This window comes from Labeo rohita, chromosome 19 (assembly GCF_022985175.1).
Source record: "Labeo rohita strain BAU-BD-2019 chromosome 19, IGBB_LRoh.1.0, whole genome shotgun sequence".
Taxonomy (NCBI): domain Eukaryota; kingdom Metazoa; phylum Chordata; class Actinopteri; order Cypriniformes; family Cyprinidae; genus Labeo; species Labeo rohita.
Window position 1 is genome coordinate 28,611,332 of NC_066887.1, and position 25,812 is coordinate 28,637,143.

The following is a 25,812-nucleotide window of genomic DNA, read 5'->3' on the forward strand; positions in this document are numbered from 1 at the left end:
AGAAAAATCATGATTACATTTTGATTCATGTAAAGTTTGTACTTATTTCCTCTTTTGGAAGCCGATAACTTACAAGGTAACTCATGAACAGAAAATATCGCAATGTCAATCATTAAAGGCATAGGTCACCCAAAAATCAACATTCAGTCATCATTTTCTCACAAGCATCTCTTTTTAAACCCGTATGATGTTATTTTTTTTTTTTTTGTGAAATACAATACAATTCCACGTCAACTCAACCACAGGTCCCCAGATCAATTTTTTGATTTTGCTAATATGTTTTCAGAAGAAAGATAGACATTTATAGTGATGAAAGCCAAAATATTAAATGTCATGGCTGTGTATTTACTGAGTAATCCACAATTTTGTAGAGGGGGGTCAAAATGGTAATTTTCATTTTAAAAATGACTTCAGAAAGATGACAGCATCATAATGCTATTTTTACACAGAGATTGGTAGGTCTGTTAGTAGAATCTGTTGACTTTAACAGTCTTTGTTGCATTATGTGCCAATGGTGACCATTCAAAAAATTTGGTTTTCTTCGCTAAACATGTCAATCTCTCTTTAAATTTTTGTTTTTGCAAAATCAAAAATTTGAGCCTAGGAAGTTTCTGAAATTTCGTTGATTTGACACAGTAGGAAATGTTATCTGAAAAATAAACACTGCAGCTCTCAAATCACAGTTGCATATTTAACCACGCCATGTTGTGATTGATGGAGACATTAAAATGGTATTTGCTGTCTTTGACATTAAATCTGTTGTGACATATTTTAATAATTAGATTTGAGAACTACAGAGGAGAGACATAAATTTCATGTTTTGGTAATTGTTTTTTTTTAAACGTTATCAGAATATCTCTTTCTACATAAAATCTGTTGCCTCAATAAATCAATAAATAAATAAAAGAGTTTGTCGTGCACCAGGGTCCAAAATGAACACTAGCCAAGCAAGTGTGAGGTAAAATTTGTGTAAGAAAAAAACTTTTTTGTAACTTTTTTTGTCAGTGAAAAATGTATGTATCATAAACTCTCATACATTTTATATCATGTATTCAGAACACATATACTTTTTTTTTTCAATTATCCATTTTTAAGAATTAATAATTTTATCCACCAAGGATGCAATCAGTTGAATAAATAAACTGATAGTGACAGACATTTCATTTATATTATTGACATTTATAAAAGTTTTCTATTTCAAATAAATGCTGTTTTTTTGAGCTTTCTGTTTGTCAAAGAATCCTGGAAAACAAAAATAGCACAGTTTCCATAAAATATAAGCATTTTTCAACATTGATAATAATAAGAAATGTTTCTTGAGCAGCAAATCACCATATTGGAATGATTTCTGACGGATCATGTGACACTGAAGACTGGAGTAATGATGCTGAGAGACCTCTTTCAGAACATTAAAAAAAAACTTACAAATCACAAGCTTCTGAAGGGTAGTGTTTTTAATGGGATTGTTCACCCAAAAATGAAAATTAGCCCATTATTTACTCACCCCCAAGCCATCCTATGTGTATATGACTTCCTTTTTGTTTAGACGAATCAAATCGGAGTTATATTAAAAAATGTGCTAGCTATTTCAAGCTTTATCATGGCAATAAGCAGGTGTTTCTCTTCAACAGGTCCAATAAACCGCATCCATCCATAATAAAAAGTGCTCCACATGGCTCCGGGGAGTAAATAAAGTTCTCCTGTAGCAAATTGATGCATTTTTGTACAAAAAATATCTATATTTAAAATGTAATGGTAACTTTAATCTGGTTCGGGCTCACTGTTGTACACGGACGTAGGACGCCGGCGGTGCGTATGCGCCGCTCAGAAGTGACGAACACAGACGCGCAGGGGAGAGAGCAAAACAAAACACCGGTCACAAATTAGAAGTACAAAACAAGGATTTGTAAAGTAAAAATGTCAGAGGATTTCAATATAAGCCAAGAAGAGACTGCTTTTCCTTTGCTAAAGTAAGGAAACTTTGCTTCCTTTGCTCTTGTAAACAAACGTTGTTTTTCACGAGACTCACCGGCACATACGCAACTCTGACGTCCTACATCATCCACCCGGAGCTGTGGATGCCTTAAAGTGATTATTACGTTTTGAATACACCCCCCTGAGCCATTTGAGGCACTTTTTATTATGGATGGATGTGCTGTATTGGACTTGTTTTGACCTATTGAAGAAAAACACCCACCTATTGACATGATAAAGCCAGAAAGAGCCAGGACATTTGTTAATTTAACTCCAACTGGATTCGTCTGAAACAAGGAAGTCATATACGTCCAGGATGGCTTGAAGATGAGTAAATAATGGGCTAATTTTCATTTTTGGGTGAACTATCGCTTTAAAAAGCTAAATGCATTTTTGATAGTTTATTTTCTCAGTTCCCTGTTGATTTTAAACCCTGTGTCACTCCTGTAGCACACATGCACACTCTCCTTTCTCTCTACTATCCTCTCCACAAAAAGCATAAAAATCCCATTGATTTGAAAATGTAGCCGCCATAAAGTGCTTTATGCACTCTTAAAAATAAAGGTGCTTTAAAGGGTTCTTCACAGCGATGGCATCTCTTTCTTACCTTTTTATAATCTGAGGAACCTTCTTTCGCCACAAAGAACCTTTTGTGAAACAGAAAGGTTCTTCAAATATTAAAGGTTCTTTATGGAACCATTTAGACCAAATAGGTTCTTCTATGGCATCGTAAAGCACCTTTATTTTTAAGAGTGTAGGTTTGTGTTGACTCGCAGGGCTGCATTTTCTTTGTATACGAGCCCTTCTGACGCCCTGCGGGTGACGTTCCCTTCCCCCGATCACCTCTGTGGATCACCTGATTAATGACTTGATTGGGAAACGTGCTGCTTTGGCCAATACCTGAATCAGAAAGAATTGATGAACAGATTACAGAGTTCCAGAAGCTGTGGGGTGATTGATTCTGGAGGATGAAATATAAACGACTACATGCTGATCGATGTGTGTGTGTGTGTGTGTGTGTGTGTGTGTGTGTACTGGTTATTGATCTCATGGAGGGCTAAATCAGGTCTCCCCCCTTTTAATGGCGCTGTGTGTGTTATGTGTTGTTGTGTAGTTCTTCATGCTGATTTTTTCGGTCTATTCTCATAACATGAGATGTCTCATCTCGTGGTGGTTCTGTGTCTTTTCCTCTGCCTCGTTCTGTCGTTCTGTATGATGAATGCTTTCAGGGAGAGGTTTTTTAAAGGACGACACTGTCCTCGCTGCATACCAATCATTCCTGTCAGTCATCCGCGGGCCGCCGGCGTGACAATGAGGCGTCCAGCGGTGCGAGGGCTCACCTTCACTAATCGATTTCTCTGAGCCTTAGATCTCCTCAGCTCTCTTTTTTTCTGAGAGAGATTGTTTCTGTAAGAGCTGAATACGCTGGAGTTTCTGTGGGTGCAGGGTTCTGTATTATTTAAGATTCAGATGAAATCTTGATTGATTTCCTGGTCTTGGTGCATTTTGTGTTTTCTGCACTGGTCAAGGACAGATTTAAAACAAATTTGCTTTAAAAACAAAATAACATCAAATGACTAAAGCAATGTTTTTTGTTTTTAAATGTTTTGTTTTTTAATATGTTTCATCAGTGCATGTAAATATTTTTTTTTATTTTATTTTATTTTATTTTATTTTATTCCCTAATATTGTTTATGGTTTTTACTGCACATTTTATATGCCATCATATTTGAGCAGATAACTAACTCAGGTCATAAAGTTCATCAACTTTTAATAAGTTCATATTAAGCCAGACCGGTTGCAGTCAAGCCTGTCTGTGTTCAGTCACCTGACTCTAATGAGAGCTTTAATTGGGCAGATTTATCTAAAGGTTTGAAGAGAGTAGGATGTGATGTGCCACTTTTTTATTTAAATTGTCCTCAAGGCAAGAAGAAACAATAAGACTCAATGAAAAATGAGAAATAAAACTAATAGTCCTAATTATATTTAAAATTATCTCCTGTAAAGTAATATTATTTTAAAAAAGCATTCTGTAGTATAGTATAGATCTCTCTTAGCTAATTATTTTTGTGCCTAGATATCTTTATTTATTAAATAAGTAAATTAAATATGTTATTTGTTCACTTAGGTTCCTAAGGTATTAGTTTTAATTAGATTTTGATCTAATATTAGATTTTAGATTGTGATCTGATAAACTTGATAATGTTGATATTCTAAATGCAGACAGAATGAACTTAATGTAAACAATATTTTCTGTGATTTATTTTTTAAAGTTTAGACATTTTTCTTTTTTTTTTTTTTTTGATGAACAGATATGCAATGTACCTGCATATTTAAATATTTAAAAACACTGAATATGTGTACAACTTAATAGTTTATTCATGGAGCCACATTGAGATCTTCATATTTTTCTAACTGAATGATATATAAGATAGATACCAAAAGAAATTAAGAATTTTTAGGTGACATTAAGACATCTTTAATTCTTTGCAGCCATGCAAATTTTGGGGAAAAAATATGAGAAGTACTTTTCACATTCCAGAATTATTACCTATTGGCATACAATGCAACAAGGATTGCTAAAGTCAACAGATTTTACTAATAAACCTACCAATCTCTGTGTAAAAATAACATAATGATGCTGCCACTTTTCTAAAGTCAATTATTTAGCCCAAATCTCAGGTGAAAATAATCATTTTGACCCCTTCTACAAAATATTCATCCATGGCATTTAATATTTTGGCTTTCTTCTTCATAAATGTATTTCTTTCACCAAAAAATAAATAAATAAATAACTGTGGAGTTCTGGTAACACAAAATGATTGTGTTAGAAAACCAGCAGGCTTCATGACAGTCACAGTGAGTGTGTTTGCGATGACATCATACTTGTATGCATGTGTTTGATTTGTGTGTGGAAGCTTGTTTAAACTGACAGTCACTGATTCACACCTTTTGAAACACACACCATTAAGGGCACTGAATTTGTGACACATTGTGCATTTTGGGCTTTTTGCACTCTCTCCACTTCTGTTGTGAAGTACGTACGTGTGTGTGTATGTGTGTGCGTGTTGGTGTGACATAGTCCGCTCAACTTCTTCATTACCCACATAATTTAAACAAAAGCCTGTTGCTGTAGCAACAAGCCTCTAAGTGCTTCCTCCATGATGAAGGGCCACTTTTCCCTTTTTACTGTGTGTGTGTGTGTGTGTGTGTGTGTGTGTGCATACTGTTATTTTCCCTTTCCCAGAGTCAAGTTGCAACCGAATCTTTCTACTGCTCTGTTTCAAAACCTAAAATGCCTATATAAGCAATATTCAAAGGCATCATGAAAAATAACTCCAGTGGACAACAAAGTGATTGCAGTTATGCTGCCTACTAAGAAACCTTGTTTAGCCCATTGTTAAGGCAGCATTGCATGCACTTGTATGCACACAATTCATGATGGCAGACAAAACTTCATACAAAAAAAATGAGAGTTTGGATATACTATTACATAAAAATTCAGTTCAATTTAATTTAATTAAAGTTCTTTGATTAATTTAAAATTAAATAGAATATTTTTTGATAATATTGAATTAAATGCAATTTTTAAAAGAAAATAAAAGATTTATATTATCATAATGAAAACTAAATAATTTTATGCTTATTAGCACATCACTATTAAAGGAGAAGTTCACTTCAAGAAGAGAAATTTACAGATAATGTACTCACCCCATTGTCATCCAAGATGTTCATGTCTTCCTTTCTTCAGTCGTAAAGAAATTGAGTTTGAACTTCCAAAATGCAGTTCTTCATGGAACCATTTAGACAAAAAGCGTTCTTCTATGGCATCGCGAAGCACCTTTATTTTTAAGAGTGTAGATAAGACCCTGCTTATTCGGCTGGGATTGTTTAGAGCCCTTTGAAGCTGCATTTGAACTGCGTTTTGGAAGTTCAAACTTAGGGGCACCATAGAAGTCCACAATATGGAGAGAAATCCTGAAATGTTTTCCTCAAAAAACATAATGTCTTTACGACTGCAGAAAGAAAGACATGGACATCTTGGCTGACAAAGAGGTGAGTAAATTATCTGTAAATTTTTGTTCTGGAAATGAACTTCTTTAAAATGAATGAAAATGTGCACATACAGTACAAAATTTAGAATTTGTGAGATTGGTCTCTTGCAGACGGCAGGATTTAATAACCTGTCATCTTTTCTGCAAGCTCATCTGAGGGATTGTGTCGTTTTGAATGTATAAAAATTATAATTTCAATTGAATGACACAGTGAGTTAATGTGATGTCGAGATTCTGCTCTGATGCTGGGTGGGGTGATGCGGCGTTGCCGTGGTGCAGTGATGCTGCTGTGTGAGCCGGTAACCGCGGGTTACGGGGAGGCAGTCTATAAATAGCTCAGTGTTTCTGCTGCTGGAGTCACGGGAGTGAACACACACACGTGAGCTAAATATAACCCTCTCGCTCGCTCGCTCTCTCGCTCTGAACAGGCAGCCAGTGACACTGCAGCAAAATGCTTTGATCGCATAAATGCTGTATCTGTATCTTTCTCTTCCTGAATATATATAATGAATAAAATATATATTCAATATATTTATTAACAAATGATAAACTGAAATGGATCTACTGCTGTAATCATGCAAACTGTTTTTTTTTAAATGCAGCTACTGCATATGCGTATAAATGGCTCATGTGTAAAATGTATGTTTATGTATGTGTGTGTGTGATTTTTGTCCTTCAATCTTTAGAGGTCTGTTTCAGTCTTTCTTTGTCTTCTCTCTCTCTCGCTCTCTCTAATTTTTGTTTTTTCCTTTGTAGTGCTCATGCTTAGAATGATAACACCCTCCTTCCAGAGTCCAGATGCATTGATACTGACAGCTAATGATGAAGAACAGAGATGTGCGTGTGTTTCTTTGTGTTGTGTTTGAGGTTTTACCTTTGCATATTTTGTACATCAAGGGTGAGAAATTACTGCATTAAAATTGCACATTATTCTTTGCTGAGAATGATGATGAGAAAGGTGGACAAATGTTGTACAGAAACCATCATAATGGTGTATTAGGTTAAAAACGTTCAGGTCATATTACACCCCAATTAACAAAAAGACAATCTTATTTTTGGAAGAATAAAAAGCTTAATTTTCTTAATGCAAAATATAATTTTGAAAAACATTTCTGTGGGACATTAGCTTTAGGCATGAGTCACACTGGTTGGCTGCTTCACTAATTGGTTTGATTGACTCATTTCTGATTTTTTTTTTTTATTTATTCTTTCAAGTTTAATAGTTTTAGTGTCAGTGTTTTAATTGGCCTGCTGACAGTGTGCTCTGTATGCTAACTGAAACATTAGCTGTTAACTGTCAGGCGGTTTTTATGATAAAGCTTTCTCTGAGAAGAAGCATCTTTAAGTTTGGTTTATTGTTAAAATAGTAACTGCTGAATTGAGTTTTCTCAGTGGAGTGTCTATAAGGGGATCTTTCTTGTCTGTTGTGAGATGAGCCTCACATCTCGAATCTCTCTGCGGTTGGGTTCATTACTCTGGGCTTCTCTGTAGAGATGGATTTTTCCCTCTCTTCTCATTTCTGTGAGTTTCAGAGTGCTACTCGCAGTTTAGCAGTGAGGCATCTTTGTTTGGAGTTTGTGTGAGTTCTCTTATGAGATTCCAGATCGCATTTATGTCTCATACGTTGTATTTATCAGTCCATCAAGTCTCCGCGTCTGCTTTTACCTGCGTGTTGTTTTACAGGATCAGTTTACACGCGAATCAGATCACATTTACTTTCCGTCAGTGTCAAGCTCAAGACACCTGCAGCCTCTTCACTGACATTAACCTCTCATCTCATAAACATCAGGTGACTAAACATCATGACTGACTGCATTAAAAAGAGAGGAGGGAAGAGACAAGAAAGGAAAAAAATAACTAAAAGGAAGGTAGAAGGTATGTAAAAAGGAAAGAAGGTAGAAAAAGAAGGAAGGAAGGAAAAAGTAAAGAAAAAAGAACAAGTAGAATGGAAAGAAAAAAGGAAGGAATGAAGGAAGAATGAACAATGATGGTAAAATAAAAAATGAAAGGAATGAAGAACTAAAAGAAATGTAAGAAGATAATAGAGGAAGAACAGAAGGAAGGAGGAGATAGGAAAGGACGGAAGGTAAGTAGAACAGAAAGAGAAATGAAGAAAGGAAGAACAAATAGGGAGCGATGGAAGGAAGAACAAATGAGAAAGCTTGGAAGGATGAACAGCAAATAAAGGATGGAAGGAATGAAGAACCAAAAGAAGAACAAATTCTTCATTCCTTCCTTTTTTTTATTATACCCATGATACTCCCTTGTTCTTTCTTTCTGTTTTTCTTTCTTTCTCTTCCTTCTTCTTCAACTGGAAGGAAGGAAGGGTAGAATGAAAAAAGGAAGGAGTGAAGAACAAAAAGGTAGGAAAGAAGGAAAGCTAGAATGAAAAAAGGAAGCGATGAAGAACCAGAAGGAAGGAAGGAAGGAAGGAAGGAAGGAAGAAAGGAAGGAAGGAAAGGTCGAATGAAAAAAGGAAGAAATTAAGAACCAAAAGGAAGCAAGGAAAGGTAGAAGGAAAAAAGGAAGGAAGGAAGAACCAGAAGGAGGGAAGGAAGGAAGAAAGAAAGAAAGAACGATGGTAGAATGGAGGAAGAAAAGCTAGAAGGAATAAAGGAAAGAAGGAAAAAAGGAAGGAATGAAGAACCAGAAGAAAGGAAGGAAAAGAGGAAGGAAGTGAAAAAAAGTAAGGAACAAGGAACCAAATAGCAAGAAGGAAAGGAAGGAATGAAGAACCGGAAGGAAGGGAGAAAGAAAGCAAGCAAGCAAGCATGATGGGTAGAATGAAGGAAGGAAAGCTAGAAGGAAAAAAGGAAGGAATGAAGAACCAGAAAGAAGGAAGGAAAAAAGGAAGAAATGCAGAACCAGAAGGAAGGAAGTGAAAAAAGGAAGGAACGAAGAACCAAAAGGGAGGAAGGAAAGGTAGAAGGAAAAAAAGGAAGAAATGAAGAACCGGAAGGAAGGGAGAAAGAAAGAAAGAAAAAAAGAAAGCATGATGGGTAGAAAGAAGAAAGGAAAACTAGAAGGAAAAAAGGAAGGAATGAAGAACCAAAAGGAAGGAAGGAAAAAAGGAAGGAATAAAAAAAACAGAAGGAAGGAAGAAAGAAAGAAAGCTTGATGGGTAGAAAGAAAGAAGGAAGGAATACTAGAAGGAAAAAAGGAAGGAATGAAGAACCAGAAGGAAGGAAGTGAAAAAGGAAGGAACGAAGAACCAAAAGGAAGGGAGGAAAGGTAGAAGGAAAAAGGAAGGAATGAAGAACCAGAATGAATGAAGGAAGGAAGGAAGGAAGGAAAGAAAGAAAGAAAGAATGAATGAATGAATGAATGAATGAATGAAAGAAAGCATGATGGGTAGAATGAAAAAGGGAAGGAATGAAGAACCAAATGGAAGGAAGGAAAAAAGGAAAAATAGAAAGAAGAAAAAAGAAAGAGGAATAAAGGAATTAAGAACAAATGAGGAATGATGGAAGGTGGAAAAAGGAAAAGAATGAAAGAGGATGGAATAAAGAACTGAAAGGAATGTGAGATAACAGAGGAGGTACAGAAGGAAGAATGGAAAGGAGGAGGAGCGGAAGGAAGATGGGAAAGAGGAAGGATGCAACGTAGAACAGAAAGTGAAATGAAGAAAGGTGGAAGGAAGGTAGAACAGAAAGAGGAATAAAAGAAGGAAGAACATGAGGAAGCGAGGAAGAAAGACCGTAAAGAAGGATGGAAGGAAGGTCGAACAAAAAGAAATGACGGAAGGAAGAATGGAAGGAGCAGGGAGGAACAAAAAAGGAATGAAGAACAAAGAAGGCTGGAAGAAAAAGTGAAAAAGAATGAAAACATGAAAAAGACAGAAATGGGAATTAAGAAAGGTAGAACAGAAATAAAGAAGGAAGGAAGGAAGAACAATATGGAAGGTAGGAAGAAAGGAAAAACAAAAGGAAGACCAAAAAATAAGGAAGAATAGAAGGGAATAAGAGAGGTTAAAAAAGGAAGAACAAACAAAAAGTAGGAAGAAGGAAAAGTAAGGAAGGATGTGGAAAGGAAAAGGAAGCAAGGTGGAGCAGAAAAAGGAAGGAAGTTGGAATTATGAAAGGATAGAAGAAAAGAACAAGAAGATGAATGGAAGGTAGAATGAAAAACAGGTAGAATAAAAAAGAAGCAAGGAAGGTTGAACAAAGGGAAGGTAGGAAGATTAAAAAGAAGGACAGATAGATGAAAAAGAAGGAAGAAAGAACAAAGTAAAGGGCTGCAGAATGGAAGGATAGAGAAAAAATGCAGTTTGAAATAAATTTAGAAGAATCTAAGCACTGAAACTAAAAGAAAAATGAAATAAAGAACAACAAAAGAAGTAACAGATAGCAAACAAACTGTCAAATGGTAGAATGAAAGAATAAACTGAAATAAATGGCAAAGCAAACAGGAGAACAAACAAATTAAACGAAACTGAATTGGAGGATAGGAATGACGGAATAAAAACAAACCAGAGAATGAATAAAACATTAGCAGAATGAAATAATAAAAAGAACATGAAACAGTACAAAAGAACAGACAACTAAAATAAACCTAAAGAACGATAAAGATGAACAAAATAATGTCAGTGACAAAACAAACATATAAACAAGTAAACGAAAGAAAGCAAGCAAGCAGGAGTGTTTACAGACGGAGTAGTGGAGTCGATTGAGAGATCCAGTCAGATTGAGCTTCACTGACGCTGTGTTTCATCTGCTGCTATCTGAGCGTCTTAATCCACTGCAGCCTCAGAGCGCCAGACGCATGAAAGAAGAAAGGGGAGAAATAATTATTCCGTCCTGCACGGCGGCCAGTACGCCACAGGCTGTGGAAACAGAGCGCGAGCGGCCGCGGGCTGTTTGTGTTTTCCTTAATGTGTGTGTGATGAATTATGTATCAGTGTCTGCAGGGATCTCAGCCTGTTGTCTTCTGTGGACTGGATGAATGAATGAATGAAGGAAGGAAGAACTGGAGGATGTGTGTGCAGTCAGATCTCTTCATTAGCGTTTGCTCAGCCAAGTTTCACTATTAGTGTTGGACTTTTACAAGTCACATGACTTGCCTCAATAATTTGAAAATAAATATATATGTCTATCTATCTGCCTGTCTGCTAGTCCATCCATCCATCCATCCATCCAAACTAATTGTAATAATTTTATTTTATTTTATTTTATTCATTTTTTTTATTTTATCCATCCTTTATCTATCCCTCCATCCATTAATTCAAACTAAATTGTAATTATTTAATTTTTTTTTAGTTTAGTTTAGTTTAGTTTATTTAATCTTTCCTTCTGTCTATCCTTCTATGCATTTATTTTCTATTTTATGTGTTTATTTTTTATTTTATTTTATCCATCCTTCTATCCTTATATGCATTTATTTTATATCTATCCTTCTATATTCTATACTTTTATGTATTTATTTTATTTCATGTACAGTATATCCATCCATCCATAACTAAATTGTAATTAGTTTATCTGTCCTTCTGTTTATATATATATATATATATATATATATATATATATATTTGTATTTTATTTCATCTATCCTTCTGTCTATCCTTTTGTTTATTTATTTTATATTTTTATGTATTTACTTTATTTTACCTACGGTATATCCATCTATTCATAACTAAATTGTAATTATTTTATTTTATTTGAGCTATTTTAGCTATTTTATCTGTCCTTCTGTTTTTATTTTTTTTATTTTTTATTTTTGTATTTGATCTATTCTTCTATCTATTTATTTTTTATTTTATCCAACCTTCTAACCTTATATGTATTTATTTTATAGCTATCCTTCTATATTTTTATGTATTTATTTTATTTCATCTACAGTATATTCATCAATCCCTAACTAAATTGTAATAATTATTTTATTTTATTTTATTTTATCCTTATATGTATTTAATATATTTTATCTGTCCTAAATTTTTGGGGTATTTTATTTTATTTTATTTTATTTTATTTTATTCAATCTAAGTTGTGATGTATTTTATTTCTTCTGAACACATGCCATGAAAATACTGCTTTAATGAAATTAATATACTTTTATAAAAAAAAAAAAAAATATAGTGATTTCATTGATTCATTGAGGATTTATTCATTCATTCTCCTAAACACATGGCACAAAAATGTGGCTTTATTAAAATGTTTGTTTGTTTATTTAATGTAGCTATAGACATTTTTGAGTGGCTTCTTTTGAGTAATTAACTACCTAGAAACCACCCAGAACCCTTTATCAGCCGCTTAGCAATACTATAGTAACCCTGTGGAACTTCCTAGAATGCCATTGAGTTTTTCGCATGTAAGCACCTCTCACGTATTCTTCAAAAAAGATCATTTCTGTGCCACAAACGACTGATGTTCTTTTGTGAGGTCACGCGTCGCAGCGTATTTTCTGTCTGTAATCAATAGATTTGCAGTGGATTTTTTTCTTCTCCAGAGATGCTGTGATCCGACTCCAGGCCTGAGAGCGTCTCCCAACAGCCCCCCAGAGGGTCTTATCTCCTTCATTAATCCATCCCTCTATCACTCTTTCTGTCTCTCTCGCTTTGTTTTTCTCTCTGCTCGCTGATAACGGAAAACATGGAAATGTCAAGGATATTTTATTGGCGTTTCTATGAGCCTGAAGTGGTTTTGTGAGCTTGTGCATGTGTCCTTGCCATTTTTGTGTACCATTTCTGACAAGCCTTTTATGATGATGGATTTTTGTTGTCAGTTTCTAAACATTGTGTATACAAACGAAACCTGACTGACGTTTGAAGGATTTATTTCTGAGCATGTCATTCTCTGTGAAACAAATGTATTTTTGCTGTGCATTTGAATGACAGCACTTCACTTGACCTTTGTGTGCTTCTGTGTTTGTGCAGGATGGCCATTCAGGTGGATAAGTTTGATTTTGACAGCATGCCCGTGATGGACCATGATGCACTGCGACTGGCTACAGTTCGGCAGCAGGAAGAGAAGAGACAGCAGGTCCAGGGAGGACTCATCAACAGCACACTGGACATCCACTGGACCATCATATCCTTTACTCAAGCCAGCTGTTCTGATAACACTGTCTATAACAAGTGAGCCAAAGCTGAGCGCATCTGAGTACTTTTTGAGTAACTCATCTTACTAAAAAGCAATGCTTTTTAAAGGGGGTAAAATTATTAAGGCGATACCTTAATCATAATAAAATCCCTAAAAAAAAACAACTTATACAGTCTTATACAGTATGGGCATATTGCTTTTATACAAAAATTATGACAGTGTTATATACATGATATATAATATTTAGATATTTTTTTATATTAGTGCTTTTTACAGTACATCTTTTTCCAAAGCAGCTTTAAAATTCTGTCATCAACAATATGATAAATTATACAGATGTATACAGTATTAAACATAAAGTACAAATAGTAATAAACCATTAGTTGGTTATACAGTATATATTTCATTAATTATTATGCTGATTTTATTTTTTATTTATTTTTTTTTATTTTAGTTATTTTTTTATATTTTATTTTATTTTGCATACAGTATTAAGAGTAAAATAAATAAATAAATAAACAGTTATTTGGCTATATACTGTAAGTAATATAATTCATTAGCCTAACTGTGGGATGGTTATTTAAAAAGTGAAGATTATTTTTATTTTTATTTTATTTTATTTTATTTTATTTTACCTAGAAAACCTCTAAAACAGCCTATCATGGTGGAAGCAAAATATGATTAACTATACAGGTATTTACATAATTTATTTAAATTACAGTTTTAATAGTAAAATAAAATAAAACAAACAAACAAACAAACAAACAAATAAATAAATAAATAACAGTTATTTGGCTATATGCTGTAATATAATTCATTAACCTAACTGTTGGATGGATATTAAAAAAGTAAAGATTTTTTTTGTTTTATTTTATGTTATTTTATTTATTATTTTATTTTATTGTTTTGCCTAGAAAGCCTCTAGAACAGCCTGTCGTGGTGGAAGCAAAATATGATAAGCTGTACAGGTATTTACATAGTTACATAAAGTATTAGTAGTAAAATAAATAAGTAAATAAATAAACAAACATTTATTTGGCTATATACTGTAAGTAATATAATTCATCAGCCTAACTGTGGGATAGTTATTTAAAAAGTATAGATTATTTTATTATTATTATTATTATCTAGAAAACCACTAGAACAGCCTATCTTGGTGGAAGCACAATCTGATATATTTTTATGTAATTATGTAAATAGAACAGGTGCTATTGTATACAGATATTTACATAATTAGGAATACAGTATTAATAGTAAAAATAAATAAATAAATAGTGTTATTTAGTTTATTAGCCTATAGGATATTAGACTATAGGATGGTTATTTAAAAAGTAAAGGTTATTTTATTTTATTATGTTTTATTTTATCAGATGTTTTCAGATGAGCTCTCCTGGTAGTTTTTTGTTGTTTTTTTACGTTGTTGGAGCTTTGGCTTTGGAGTATGCCGAGTGACTCAGGTGATGTAATGTGTTATGGATGTTACGTGTGTCCCAGCTGTGAGGATGACCGTCAGACAGCATCTGTTTCTAACAGCTGGACATACTGGAGGAGACATGTTTACACTAAGCCTGATGCACTGACATATGGTTCAAACTTATGGCGCTTGTGTGTGTACAGTACATGTACTTAACTGTCTGAGGACATATAGAGACGTCCTCAACTGGAAAAAAAATTATATAAGTAATATTTTTTTCGTCCATGTAGTTTACTTTTAGGGTTTGGCTTAACCTGTCGTCTCTATAATTAGCTTTATGTTAATATCTTTAGAAATCTCTGATGTATCTATGAAAATGGCTGTTGTGTTAGTGTATTTTTACATTCTCCAAATGGAGTGACACAGTTACTCACCAATCACATCTTCTATCCTATCCTGCCAAAATCACTGCAGCCAATCAGAAGCTCAGGATTCTTACGCATCATCCAGTGGTGTTTATCATCTCCTGTTTATTTTAGAAGACTGACACCCTGACACAAGGTCTGAACGTCCCTCATTTTAATAGCGTTTAAACGCCCCCATGATTACAAGCTCTTGTTCTCTTCACGAGTCGCTTGCCACTGCGGAGGCTCAATGACACTTACAAAATAATAAACACCTAAAATAATAAATAATTGAGAGATACGGTCCAGAGCGGCGATGTGCGTGGCATCAGCATGACTGATTGGAAGTGTGGAAACATGGGCGTGATTGAACGGGTAAAATCACAGTGATATGAAGAGAAAGATGGGACGAGTAACAGATGAGGGTTGTGTTCAAAGCCCCTGTGGGAGGATGTGTCCAAGTTCATCCTGAGCCCGCGGGTCAGAGATGCCATCATGTCAGTCAACCGACCATAAACACACGAATATATCTGCGTGTGACCACACTGGAAATATTATAACGAAAGATGTCTCTTCATAGTCTGACATTTTGACAGTAATTACTGAAATTGGAGATCACATAATAGTGTGTCATGTGAATCTTTTTATTTAGGAGTCAGCCAATTTGTGTTTTTCAGGGCCTATGCTGATACCGATTATTACAGATCAAGCAGAGCGCTAACCAATATTTTGAACCGAAATTAATTTGTTCAATGCTATATATATATATATATATATATATATATATATATATATATATAGCAAGGGCTCTACTTTTATTTGTCTCCCTCAGGCCATCCAAGATGTAGATGAGTTTGTTTCTTCATCTGAACAGATTTGGAGACATTTAGCATTGCATCACTTGCTCACTAACAGATCCTCTGCAGTGAATGGGTGCCGTCAGAATGAGAGTCCAAACAGCTGATTAAGACATCACAATAATCCACAAGTAATCCACACCACTCCAGCCCATCAATTAACATCTTGTGAAGTGAAAAGCTGCGTGTTTGTACTAAACAAATCCATCATTAAGGCATTTTAACTGTAAACCGTCGCTTCTGGCCAAATAAACAGTCCATAATCTATAGTAACGCATCCTCAAGTGAAAAAGTCCATGCCTTGTTGTCCTCTCAAATCACAATCCACCAACACATTTGTTTAGAAATGTTTTTAGACTGTTTTGGCTTGTAAACTGTGCATATTTCTCTCCTGATTCAGACAAGGTGACTTTTTCCACTGGAGGATGCATTATTATGGATTACTGAAGCAACCCAGAAGCACATTTTTGAAGTTAACAACATCTTAATGATGAATTAGTTTCTTACAAACATGGCAGTTTTTCACTTCACAAGATGCTAATTGATGGACTGGAGTCATGTGAATCACTTTTATTGTTATGTTTTTATGCTGTTTGGACTCTCATTCTGACGGTACCCATTTACTGCGGAGGATCCATTGAAGTGCAAGTGATGTAGTGCTAAATTTGTCCAAATATGTTCCTATGAAGAAACAAACTCATATACAGTTGAGGTCAAAAGTTCACATACACCTTGCAGAATCTGCAAAATGTTAATTATTTTACCAGAATAAGGAGATCATACAAAATGCATGTTATTTTTTATTTAGTACTGACCTGAATAAGATATTTCACATAAAAGGCGTTTACATATAGTCCACAAGAGAAAATAATAAGTTTACATGCACTTGATTCTTAATACTGTGTTGTTACCTAAATGACCCACAGTTTTTTTTGTTGTTGTTGTTGTTGTTGTTGTTGTTTTGTTTTTTTGTTTTTTTAGTGATAGTTGTTCATGAGTCCTTTGTATGTCCTGAACAGTTAAACTGCCTGCTGCTCATCAGAAAAATCCTTCAGGTCCCACAAACTTATTGGTTTTTCAGCATTTTTGTGTATTTGAACCCCAAAGATCCATCTTTTCACACTGAGGACAACTGAGCGACTCATATGCAACTATTACAGAAGGTTCAAACACTCACTGATGCTCCAGAAGGAAACACAATGCATTAAGAGCCAGGGGGTGAAAACTTTTGAACAGAACGAAGATATGTACATTTTTCTTATTTTGCCTAAATATCGTATTTTTTTCATTTAGTACTGCCCTTCAGAAGCTATAGAAGATACTTACATGTTTCCCAGAAGACAAAATAAGTTACATTTACCCTGATCTTCTTCAAATTCAAAAAGTTTTCACCCCACGGCTCTTAATGCATCGAGTTTCCTTCTGGAGCATCAGTGAGCATTTAAACCTTCTCTTATAGTTGCATATGAGTCCCTCAGTTGTCCTCAATGTCAAAATTGGATCTCAAAATCATACAGTCAAAATCATACAGTCGAACAACTATCACTAAACAAAACAAAACAAAAAAGTTGTCCTGAACAGTTAAACTGCCTGCTGTTCTTCAGAAAAATTCTTCAGGTCTTACAAATTCTTTGGATTTTCAGCATTTTTGTGTATTTGAACCCTTTCCAACAATAACTGTATGATTTTGAGATCCATCTTTTCACACTGAGGACAACTGAGGGACTCATATGCAACTAGTACAAAAGGTTCAAACACTCACTGATGCTCCAGAAGGAAAAACAATGCATTAAGAGCCAGGGGGGTGAAAACTTTTGAACAGAATGAATATGTGTACATTTTTCTTATTTTGCCTAAATATCATATTTTTTTTCATTTAGTACTGCCTTTCGGAAGATACTTATATGTTTCCCAGAAGACAAAATAAGTTACATTTACCCTGATCTTCAAATTCAAAAAGTTTTCACCCCACGGCTCTTAATGCATATTTTTTCCTTCTGGAGCGTCAGTGAGCATTTGAACCTTCTCTAATAGTTGCATATAGAGTCCCTCAGTTGTCCTTAATGTCAAAATTGGATCTCAAAATCATACAGTCGTTGTTGGAAAGGGTTCAAATACACAAAAATGCTGAAATTCCAAAGAATTTGTAGAACCTTCAACTATGTAAGTGTTTTTTATGTGAAATATCTTATTCAGGTCAGTACTAAATAAAAATACATAACATGCATTCTGTATGATCCCTCTTATTTTGGTAAAATAATTAACATTTTGCAGATTCTGCAAGGTGTATGTCAACTTTTGACCTCAACTTTCATTTTTGTGGGTTAACTATTCCTTTAAAGTCAAATGAATAGTATTTATTATTATTATTGTCTATATCTGGCTGTATGAATCTCTTCCTCCTTTTTAGATCCCCGCGTACACTTACGTGGTTCAGTTGAGAAGAAGGCCATCTCTCAGACTCAGCGCAGCGCTCAGCATCATTACACAGCTCGCAGTCATTAGAGGCTTCTGATAGCATCACTGCTGTTACGTAATGAGCTTTTGTACTCGTCGCTATTATTACTGTCGCTGCATGCAAATATTTCACCTCTGTCTATACTCTCATCGTCTCCATGCACACTGCTTGGCTAATTTAACGCAGAAAACATAGAGTGGCATTATTGTTATGAACGCTTCTAGGAAAAATATAATGAAGGTCAGTAGGGATGAGAATCATATGACGTTTTGATCAAATGTGCATCAGTTTTCAGCATCATTAAGGATGCACTAGTATAGCAGTTGTGGATGATAAGCCATGTTTTCCTTGACCAAATGTGCACTCGTCCCTTCAGCGTCACGGTGAGGCCAGTGTGGAGGGCGTCCTCAACCAGCTCATACTAGAACATCTGCAGCTGGCTCCTCTACAGTGGGGTAAGAACACTCTTCTCTCTCCGTCCCTGTCTTCATGAATACAGATATTCAAATATATTCACATTCAGAGGTTATTTGTCTCCAGCGGTGGATGTAGGACTGGTCTCTGTTCATGTTTCTTATTTGCATTTGTAATCGAGGAGAAATGTCCCTCACCGTGTGTGTTGGAGGCCGTTTGCGTCAGACAAGGTTCTTGCATTCTTTGTGCTGTTTTATAATTGTTGGTCAATGTAGGTATGCACCAGATGGATGTGTTTTGAGGGTGCAGTCATTCTTTCTGTTTTTATTAGATCTTTTTTGTTGTTGTTTCTCAAAAAAGCCTATTCTCTAAAATCAGTTCTAAATTACATAGAATAGTTGAAATGAGTGACATTTTAATGTATTTTATTCATTTATTTATTTATTCATTAATTTTTTATTTCATTTTTTTCAAATTTGTATTCTACTTTATTTTATTCTGTTTTGTTTTATTTAGTTGTGTTGTGTTGTATTTTATTATTTTATTTTATTTTTTATTCTGTTTTATTTTGTTCTATTGTGTTGTCTTGTATTTTTTTTATTCATTGTATTTTACTTATTTATTTAATGTTGTATTTTTCTTTTATTATTTAATTTTATTTTATTTATTTATAAAATTGCCATATATGTGAATGGACCCCTTTCCACTTTTCCACCAAAAAACTACTTTTGATAAGATGTTTTAGTGTAATATAATGCAGTTTTTATGTCATCATAAGATGATTTCATGTAATGGTCACAACTTGTTTAAATATATAACAGATAAAATTCATGTCCGACAGTTAACACATGTAAGAAAAGAAAAACAGTAAAATAAAATAAAATAAACTGTATGCAGTGGAGAAATTGTTTTGCGGCAGATAGATAAATAAATACCAATTTAATCAATTTGAGTGACAAGTTTAATAAAATAAAATAAGCAAATTATAATATATACAGTGCACAGTGGTTTTGGGGCAAAAAAAACATGCAATAAAAAAGTAAAAAATAAATAAGAAGAGAGAGATGCAAATATCAGTATATACCAGTTGCACTCACATATAATTTATTTGAGTGAAAAGTTGAATTAATAATAATAATAATCATAATAGTAATAATAATATAATAAAATATAGTACACAGTGAAGAAATTGTTTTAAGCAATAAATAAATAAATAAATGCAACAACAAAAAAGTAAAATAAAGAGATGCCAAGATATTTCCAATTTAAAAATAAATAAACAAATAAATAAAATAAAATTATAATATATACAGTACGCAGTGGAGAACTTGTTTTGGGGCAAAAAAAAAAAAAACATTAAAAAATACCTGAAATAAATAAAAAGAGACGGATACCAATTGGACCAATTTGAGTGAAAAATTGAATAAAATAAAATAAAATAAAGTAAAATATATCCATGAACAAAAAAAGTACATGGTTTTTGGCAAGTACAGTGCAAACTTGCTATGTTCTGTGCTATTAATGTGGACAAGTTAGTTTATTATAAGTTTTTATCTTAAAACAGTTTGAGCTGTTTTAAAAACCTTATTTTCTAAAAATGTAAAATCTCCAATACTGGTTCTAGATGCAGAGCCGGTGTTTCCAGTACTTTCTTTAGTGTTAAAATTGAGATAGAATGTGAAAGTGTATGTGAGCACTGTGTGGATTGTCTGCAAAGAATCATGGGAGTTGTCTGAGAGTCTGAGTGGCGTGTCTTGGCCTGGATCATCTGTAGTTTCCTCTGTGACAGTACGTGTGATGTAACCCGCTCTTCTTCTGTCTGTCTCTCGATGGGACTCAGAGATCAAAGCTCAAACTTGTGTCTATATTTATCTGTAACCACCCTCTCTGCTTCTGGATCTGCAGTCGTGCCTCTTCACTTCCTCCTCGTTGTCTAGGGGTCAGCAGCCATTCACAGCACATCACACCATCATGTTTATTCAAGCCCGCAGACCTGCGTAACACTAATGCATATTTATGAGCTCATAAATGTTGGAGGACTCATCTGAGATGACCAGACCGTGACATGAAACATGTTCCATATCACACGGTCATCATCTCTGTCGGCCTTTATCAGCGTTACGTTTGCGCTCAAGTGGCTGTCAGAGCACTAGGGTCTTATTTATCTGTCATTACGGCAGGCCCGGTGTGTTGGTGTGATTTAATGTTTTGTTTCACCTGCCAATAGTGGATAAATTGACAGAATTTATCAGCAATAAAAAATGTCTTGGCCAGTATTTAGCGCTGTATTTACAGTCTGAGTCCGAATTGGACTGGACTCAAAATCTATGGTCTCTGATTCAAAATCTATCTGAAAATTAATAGAAAGTTTTAGGATGTTGATGCTATTTGTATCATTTTCAAATAGTGCTGAAGAGTGTGATCATCAGGTTTTGTTCATTATAGCAAAAGCAGACAAACAAAATACTAAAACTATATATATATATGTATATATGTATATATATATATATATTTTTTTTTTTCCTTTATGTTTTATGTTTATTTTATTTATTATTATTTAATTTCTAGAGTTCCTCCTTTCTTTCTTTCATTGAACTTTTATTTTATTTTATTTTTTATTTACTTTTCACTCAAATTGGTCAAATTGGTATCTTTTTGATATTTTGTTTTGTTTTATTTTGTTGTTGTTTGTCCAAAAAACATTTCTCCACTGCATACTGCATATATTTTATTTTATTTATTTATTTTATTTTATTTTATTTTTCACTCAAGTTGTTCAAATTGGTTTCTCTCTCTTTTTAATTTTTTTAGTTGTATTTTTATTGTTATTATTTTTTTGCCCCAAAACTTTTTTATTTAGCTTTTCACTCATATTCACTCTCTTTTACATTTTTTTTGTTATATATATGTATTTATGTATTTATTTTTTTATTTATTTTTTTGCCCCAAAACTATTTCTTCACTGCGTACTTTATATATTATAATTTGTAAATAAATAAAATAAAAGACAATAAAATATATGCAGTATGCAGTGGAGAAATGGTTTTGGGGCAAAAAAAAAAAATATATATATATATATATATATATATATATTTTTTATTCAACTTTTCACTCAAATTGGTCAAATTGGTATCTCTTGGTATTGCTCTCTTTATTTATTTATTTGCATTTTTATTTATTTATTTTTTATTGCCCAAAAACGATTTTTTCACAGTTTTTCTTTTTTCTTTTTTCTTTTCTTTTCTTTTCTTTTATATTTTATTTTTTCAACTTTTCACTCAGATTGGTCAAATTGCTGTCGTTCTCTCTTTTTATTTATTTATTTATTTTAGTTGTATTTTTATGTTATTTATTTATTTATTTGCCCCAAAACAATTTTCCCACTGTGTATATTAATTTGTTTAATAATAATTTGTTTATTTTATTTTATTTTACTTTACTTTACTTTATTTTACCTTATTTTATTTTATTTTATTTTTTCAACGTCTTATTCAAATTGATCTCTCACTCCTATTTTTTATTTATTTATTATTTGAACTGGATTGTTGTGACACACAGCATCATATTCTAAATGGCCACCCATAACATTTTTTTTTTCATTTTGTTAAGCAAAACTTGGTACTAAACACAACTTAAACCATGCATTATGTTGCAGTTTATATAAAGGTTAAAGCCAGTTTTTACATGCATTGGGTTTTTATTAAGTGTTATTTCTGAACCCTGCACACACACACATACAGTAATATCAGAGACTTTCAAACACACAAGTGCAGCAGAAGAGCCATTAAAATTCTTTCCCATCATCAGCGGCATTTATTTAGCTATTAAATGCGGTCAGCGCTCTTTAATGCTTTAATGGACCTATCAGAAGTCTCTCTCTCTTATGCATTTATCAGAGATGTGAAAACTGCAGGACTCTTGATTAAAACCCCATCAGAGCTTCAGAACGGCTGACAGCTCTTTCTGCACCTGCTTGTCTTCCGATCCAGATCCACTGTCATATACATTGAGATCTGCGAAGAGCTTCTGCGAAGAACTGGTCGTTCTTCTGCGGTTAAGAACTCAACAGTGCTGTTCCAACTAAATGAATGTGCTCTGAAGGCTGACACGTCGCTTGTCTTAATTTGAAGTATATTCCGAGGAGACCTTCACCGGGTCATTGCGTTTTAGATGGTAGATTATTAAAAAGTAAAGACACAAACTTTGTCAAACTTTCAAAGCCTGCTATTTCTAGAACTTGGCGATGGTTCGTGTGGCTATGGTTCTCTAATTCTTTCATTTATTTAACTCTCGAACCCTCTGAACTCGGATCAGACAGTCTTGCTATAACTGCCTTCATAAATCATAGTTCTGATAATCACAGTCATCACAGCTGTAAAATCACAGAGATGAGAGTGTATTGTTCCTGACAGATAAATGAAAACACGTCATCATTATATTTAAAAACATAAAATTATATTTTTACTAAATATATTAAATATTTTATTTATTATTATATTCTGTTATTTTTATTAGAATTATTTTAAAATACATATATTTATTCGTTAAATATTATTTTAATCATTTTTATTTTATTTTTGGTTATTTTTGTCTTTAGAGCTAGATAGAGGCAGAAAGCAATGAGGAACAAGACCTCAAGCTTATTTTTAGATGGATGGATGGAGAGATCATCCTAATTATTTGTTAAATCAAGAGTGTTTGATTGCATTGTAAAGTAAGAGCATGTATTATTTGAAAAGAGCCCCCCAAAAAAAAAACCTGAAACACTTTAATCAGCGTGCTTCAGGATGTTTAATGCTTCGTAAAAGCTTGATGCATTTAGTGTGGGATACTTTTGGAAACTCATCAGCACAGCGTAAGTGTCGATTAGCGTGTTAAAGCCGTAATCTGGTGTTTTTTTTCGTTTCCGTACTTGAATCTATTTGCTGTAGATAAAGACAGGTACTCTGCGGCATTCTGCGTTACCATGGGAACCGGACAGGATTCTGATGATTTTGTTCATTTGCACCAAGGGGCGACGCGGCAATGTCCGTTTCAGCCACTGATTTATGCCTCTGTGTGTGTGCGTGTCTGTACCTGTAAGTGTTTGGATGCTTGTTTGCTACACAGTCCTTAAGAAATCAGCAGATTGTGTGCAGCGTGTATAGACACTCATGGGCTCCTTTATCTTGGAGGTCTGTATTTGCATAGTTGACATCAATTATTTTGGTAAGATGGTATGTCCTGGAGACTATTTTTAGCAGCATTTTGTTAATTTCTTTAGAGTTATGCATCAAATGTTATAGGCTCATACTAACTGAGCATCTACTGAAATATTTGTACTTTGAAATATTTAGTTTCACACTGTAGGACCATTTAAAATGATCTAATGAAGGTAAAGGGTGATTAAAAAAAAATAGTGCCTACACTAACAAAAAAGTTCTACAAACTAATAGTATTTTCTTGTAAAATGTACTCCAATAATCTTTGTTTTAACTTCAAAAAAATAACACATTAATGTAGATACACAGATTGAGATATATACTTTCATTTATACATTAAACATAATATTTTGACATTGATGATGAAAAAATAAAAGAATTAAATGCTAGAAAGGCTATGAACAGATTATGTTTCAACTTTATTGTGTGGCTCATTGGCTGCTTTGCATTTCATTGGTTGCTATGTGCTGCATCCTACATTTCATGGACTATTGTGTGAACTGCCTTACATTTCATTGGTGGCTATGTGCTGGGTCCTGAATTTCATTCGCTGATATGTGCTACGTTCTGCGTTTCATTGGCTGCTGTGTGACCTGTTTTGCATTTCATTGGTTGCTGTGTGCTGCATTCTGCTTTTCATTGGCTGTGGTGTGACCTGTTTTGCAGTTCACTGGTTGATATGTGGTATGTTCTGTGATTCATTGGCTGCTGTGTGAACTCTCTTGCATTTAATTGATTGCTGTTTGCTACTTCCTGTGTTTCACTGGCTGCTGTGTGACCTTACTTGCATTTTATGGGTTGATATGTGGTACGTTCTGCATTTCATCGGCTGTGGTGTGACCTGTCTTGCGTTTCATTGGTTGTTGTGTGCTATGGTCTGTGTTTGATTGGCTGTTGTGTGGTGTGTCTTGCATTTCATTGGTTGCTGTGTGACCTGTCTGGCATTTCATTGGCTGATATGTGCTACGTTCTGCATTTCATTGGCTCATATGTGCTACGTTCTGCATTTCATTGGCTGATGTGTGATCTGTCTTGCATTTTATTGGTTGCTATGTGCTGCGTCCTACCTTTCATTGGTTGCTGTGTAACCTGTCTTGGGCTTCATTGATTGCTATGTGCAGCATCCTGCGTTTCATTGGCTGCTGTGTGAACTGTCTTGCATTTCATTGGTTGCTGTGTGCTGCACCCTGCCTATCATTGGTTGATATTTGCTACATTCTGCCTTTCATTGGCTGCTGTGTGACCTATCTTGGGCTTCATTGGGTACTATGGGCTGTGTCCTGAGTTTCATTGGCTTCTGTGTGACCTATCTTGCATTTCATTGGCTGATATGTGCTACATTCTGCGTTTCATTGGCTGCTATGTGACCTATCTTGCATTTCATTGGCTGATATGTGCTACATTCTGCGTTTCATTGGCTGCTGTGTGACCTGTCTTGCATTTCATTGGTGGCTATGTGCTGCGTCCTGCATTTCTTTGGTTGATATGTGCTATGTTCTGCATTTCATTGACTGCTGTGTGATCTGTCTTGCATTTCATTGGTTGCTATCTGCTGTGTCCTCCGTTTCATTGGCTGCTGTGTGAACTGTCTTGCATTTCATTGGTTGCTGTGTGCTACGCCCTGCCTTTCATTGGCTGCTGTGTGACCTGTCTTGGGCTTCATTGGTTGCTATGTGATGTGTCCTGCATTTCATTGGTTGCTGTGTGCTGCGTCCTTTGTTTCATTGGCTGCTATGTGACACGTCTTGTGTTTCATTGGTTGTTGTGTGCTACATCTTGTTTTATTGGTTGATTATGTGTTTTTCTTTCTTTCTTTCTTTCATTCTTTCTTTCTTTCTTTCTTTCTTTCTTTCTTTCTGTCTTTCTTTCATTCTTTCTTTCTTTCTTTCATTCTTTCTTTCTTTCTTTCATTCTTTCTTTCTTTCTTTCTTTCTTTCTTTCTGTCTTTTTGTCTTTCTGTCTTTTTTTTTCTCTCTTTCTTAAGAAAGGTCAGGATGTGCA

The 25,812-nt window shown here is 34.2% G+C and overlaps 1 protein-coding gene across 2 annotated transcripts in view; it reads left to right on the top strand.

Annotated features, from left to right (window-relative positions):
• Positions 1–25,812, top strand: part of trappc9 (trafficking protein particle complex subunit 9) — a 275,482-nt gene that overhangs the window by 167,353 nt on the left and 82,317 nt on the right. For both annotated transcript variants that reach the window (XM_051136711.1, XM_051136712.1), the window contains 2 exons: positions 12,898–13,050; positions 18,560–18,651. In XM_051136711.1, coding sequence (XP_050992668.1) covers positions 12,898–13,050; positions 18,560–18,651 — 245 coding nt within the window. The remainder of the gene's footprint in view (positions 1–12,897; positions 13,051–18,559; positions 18,652–25,812) is intronic.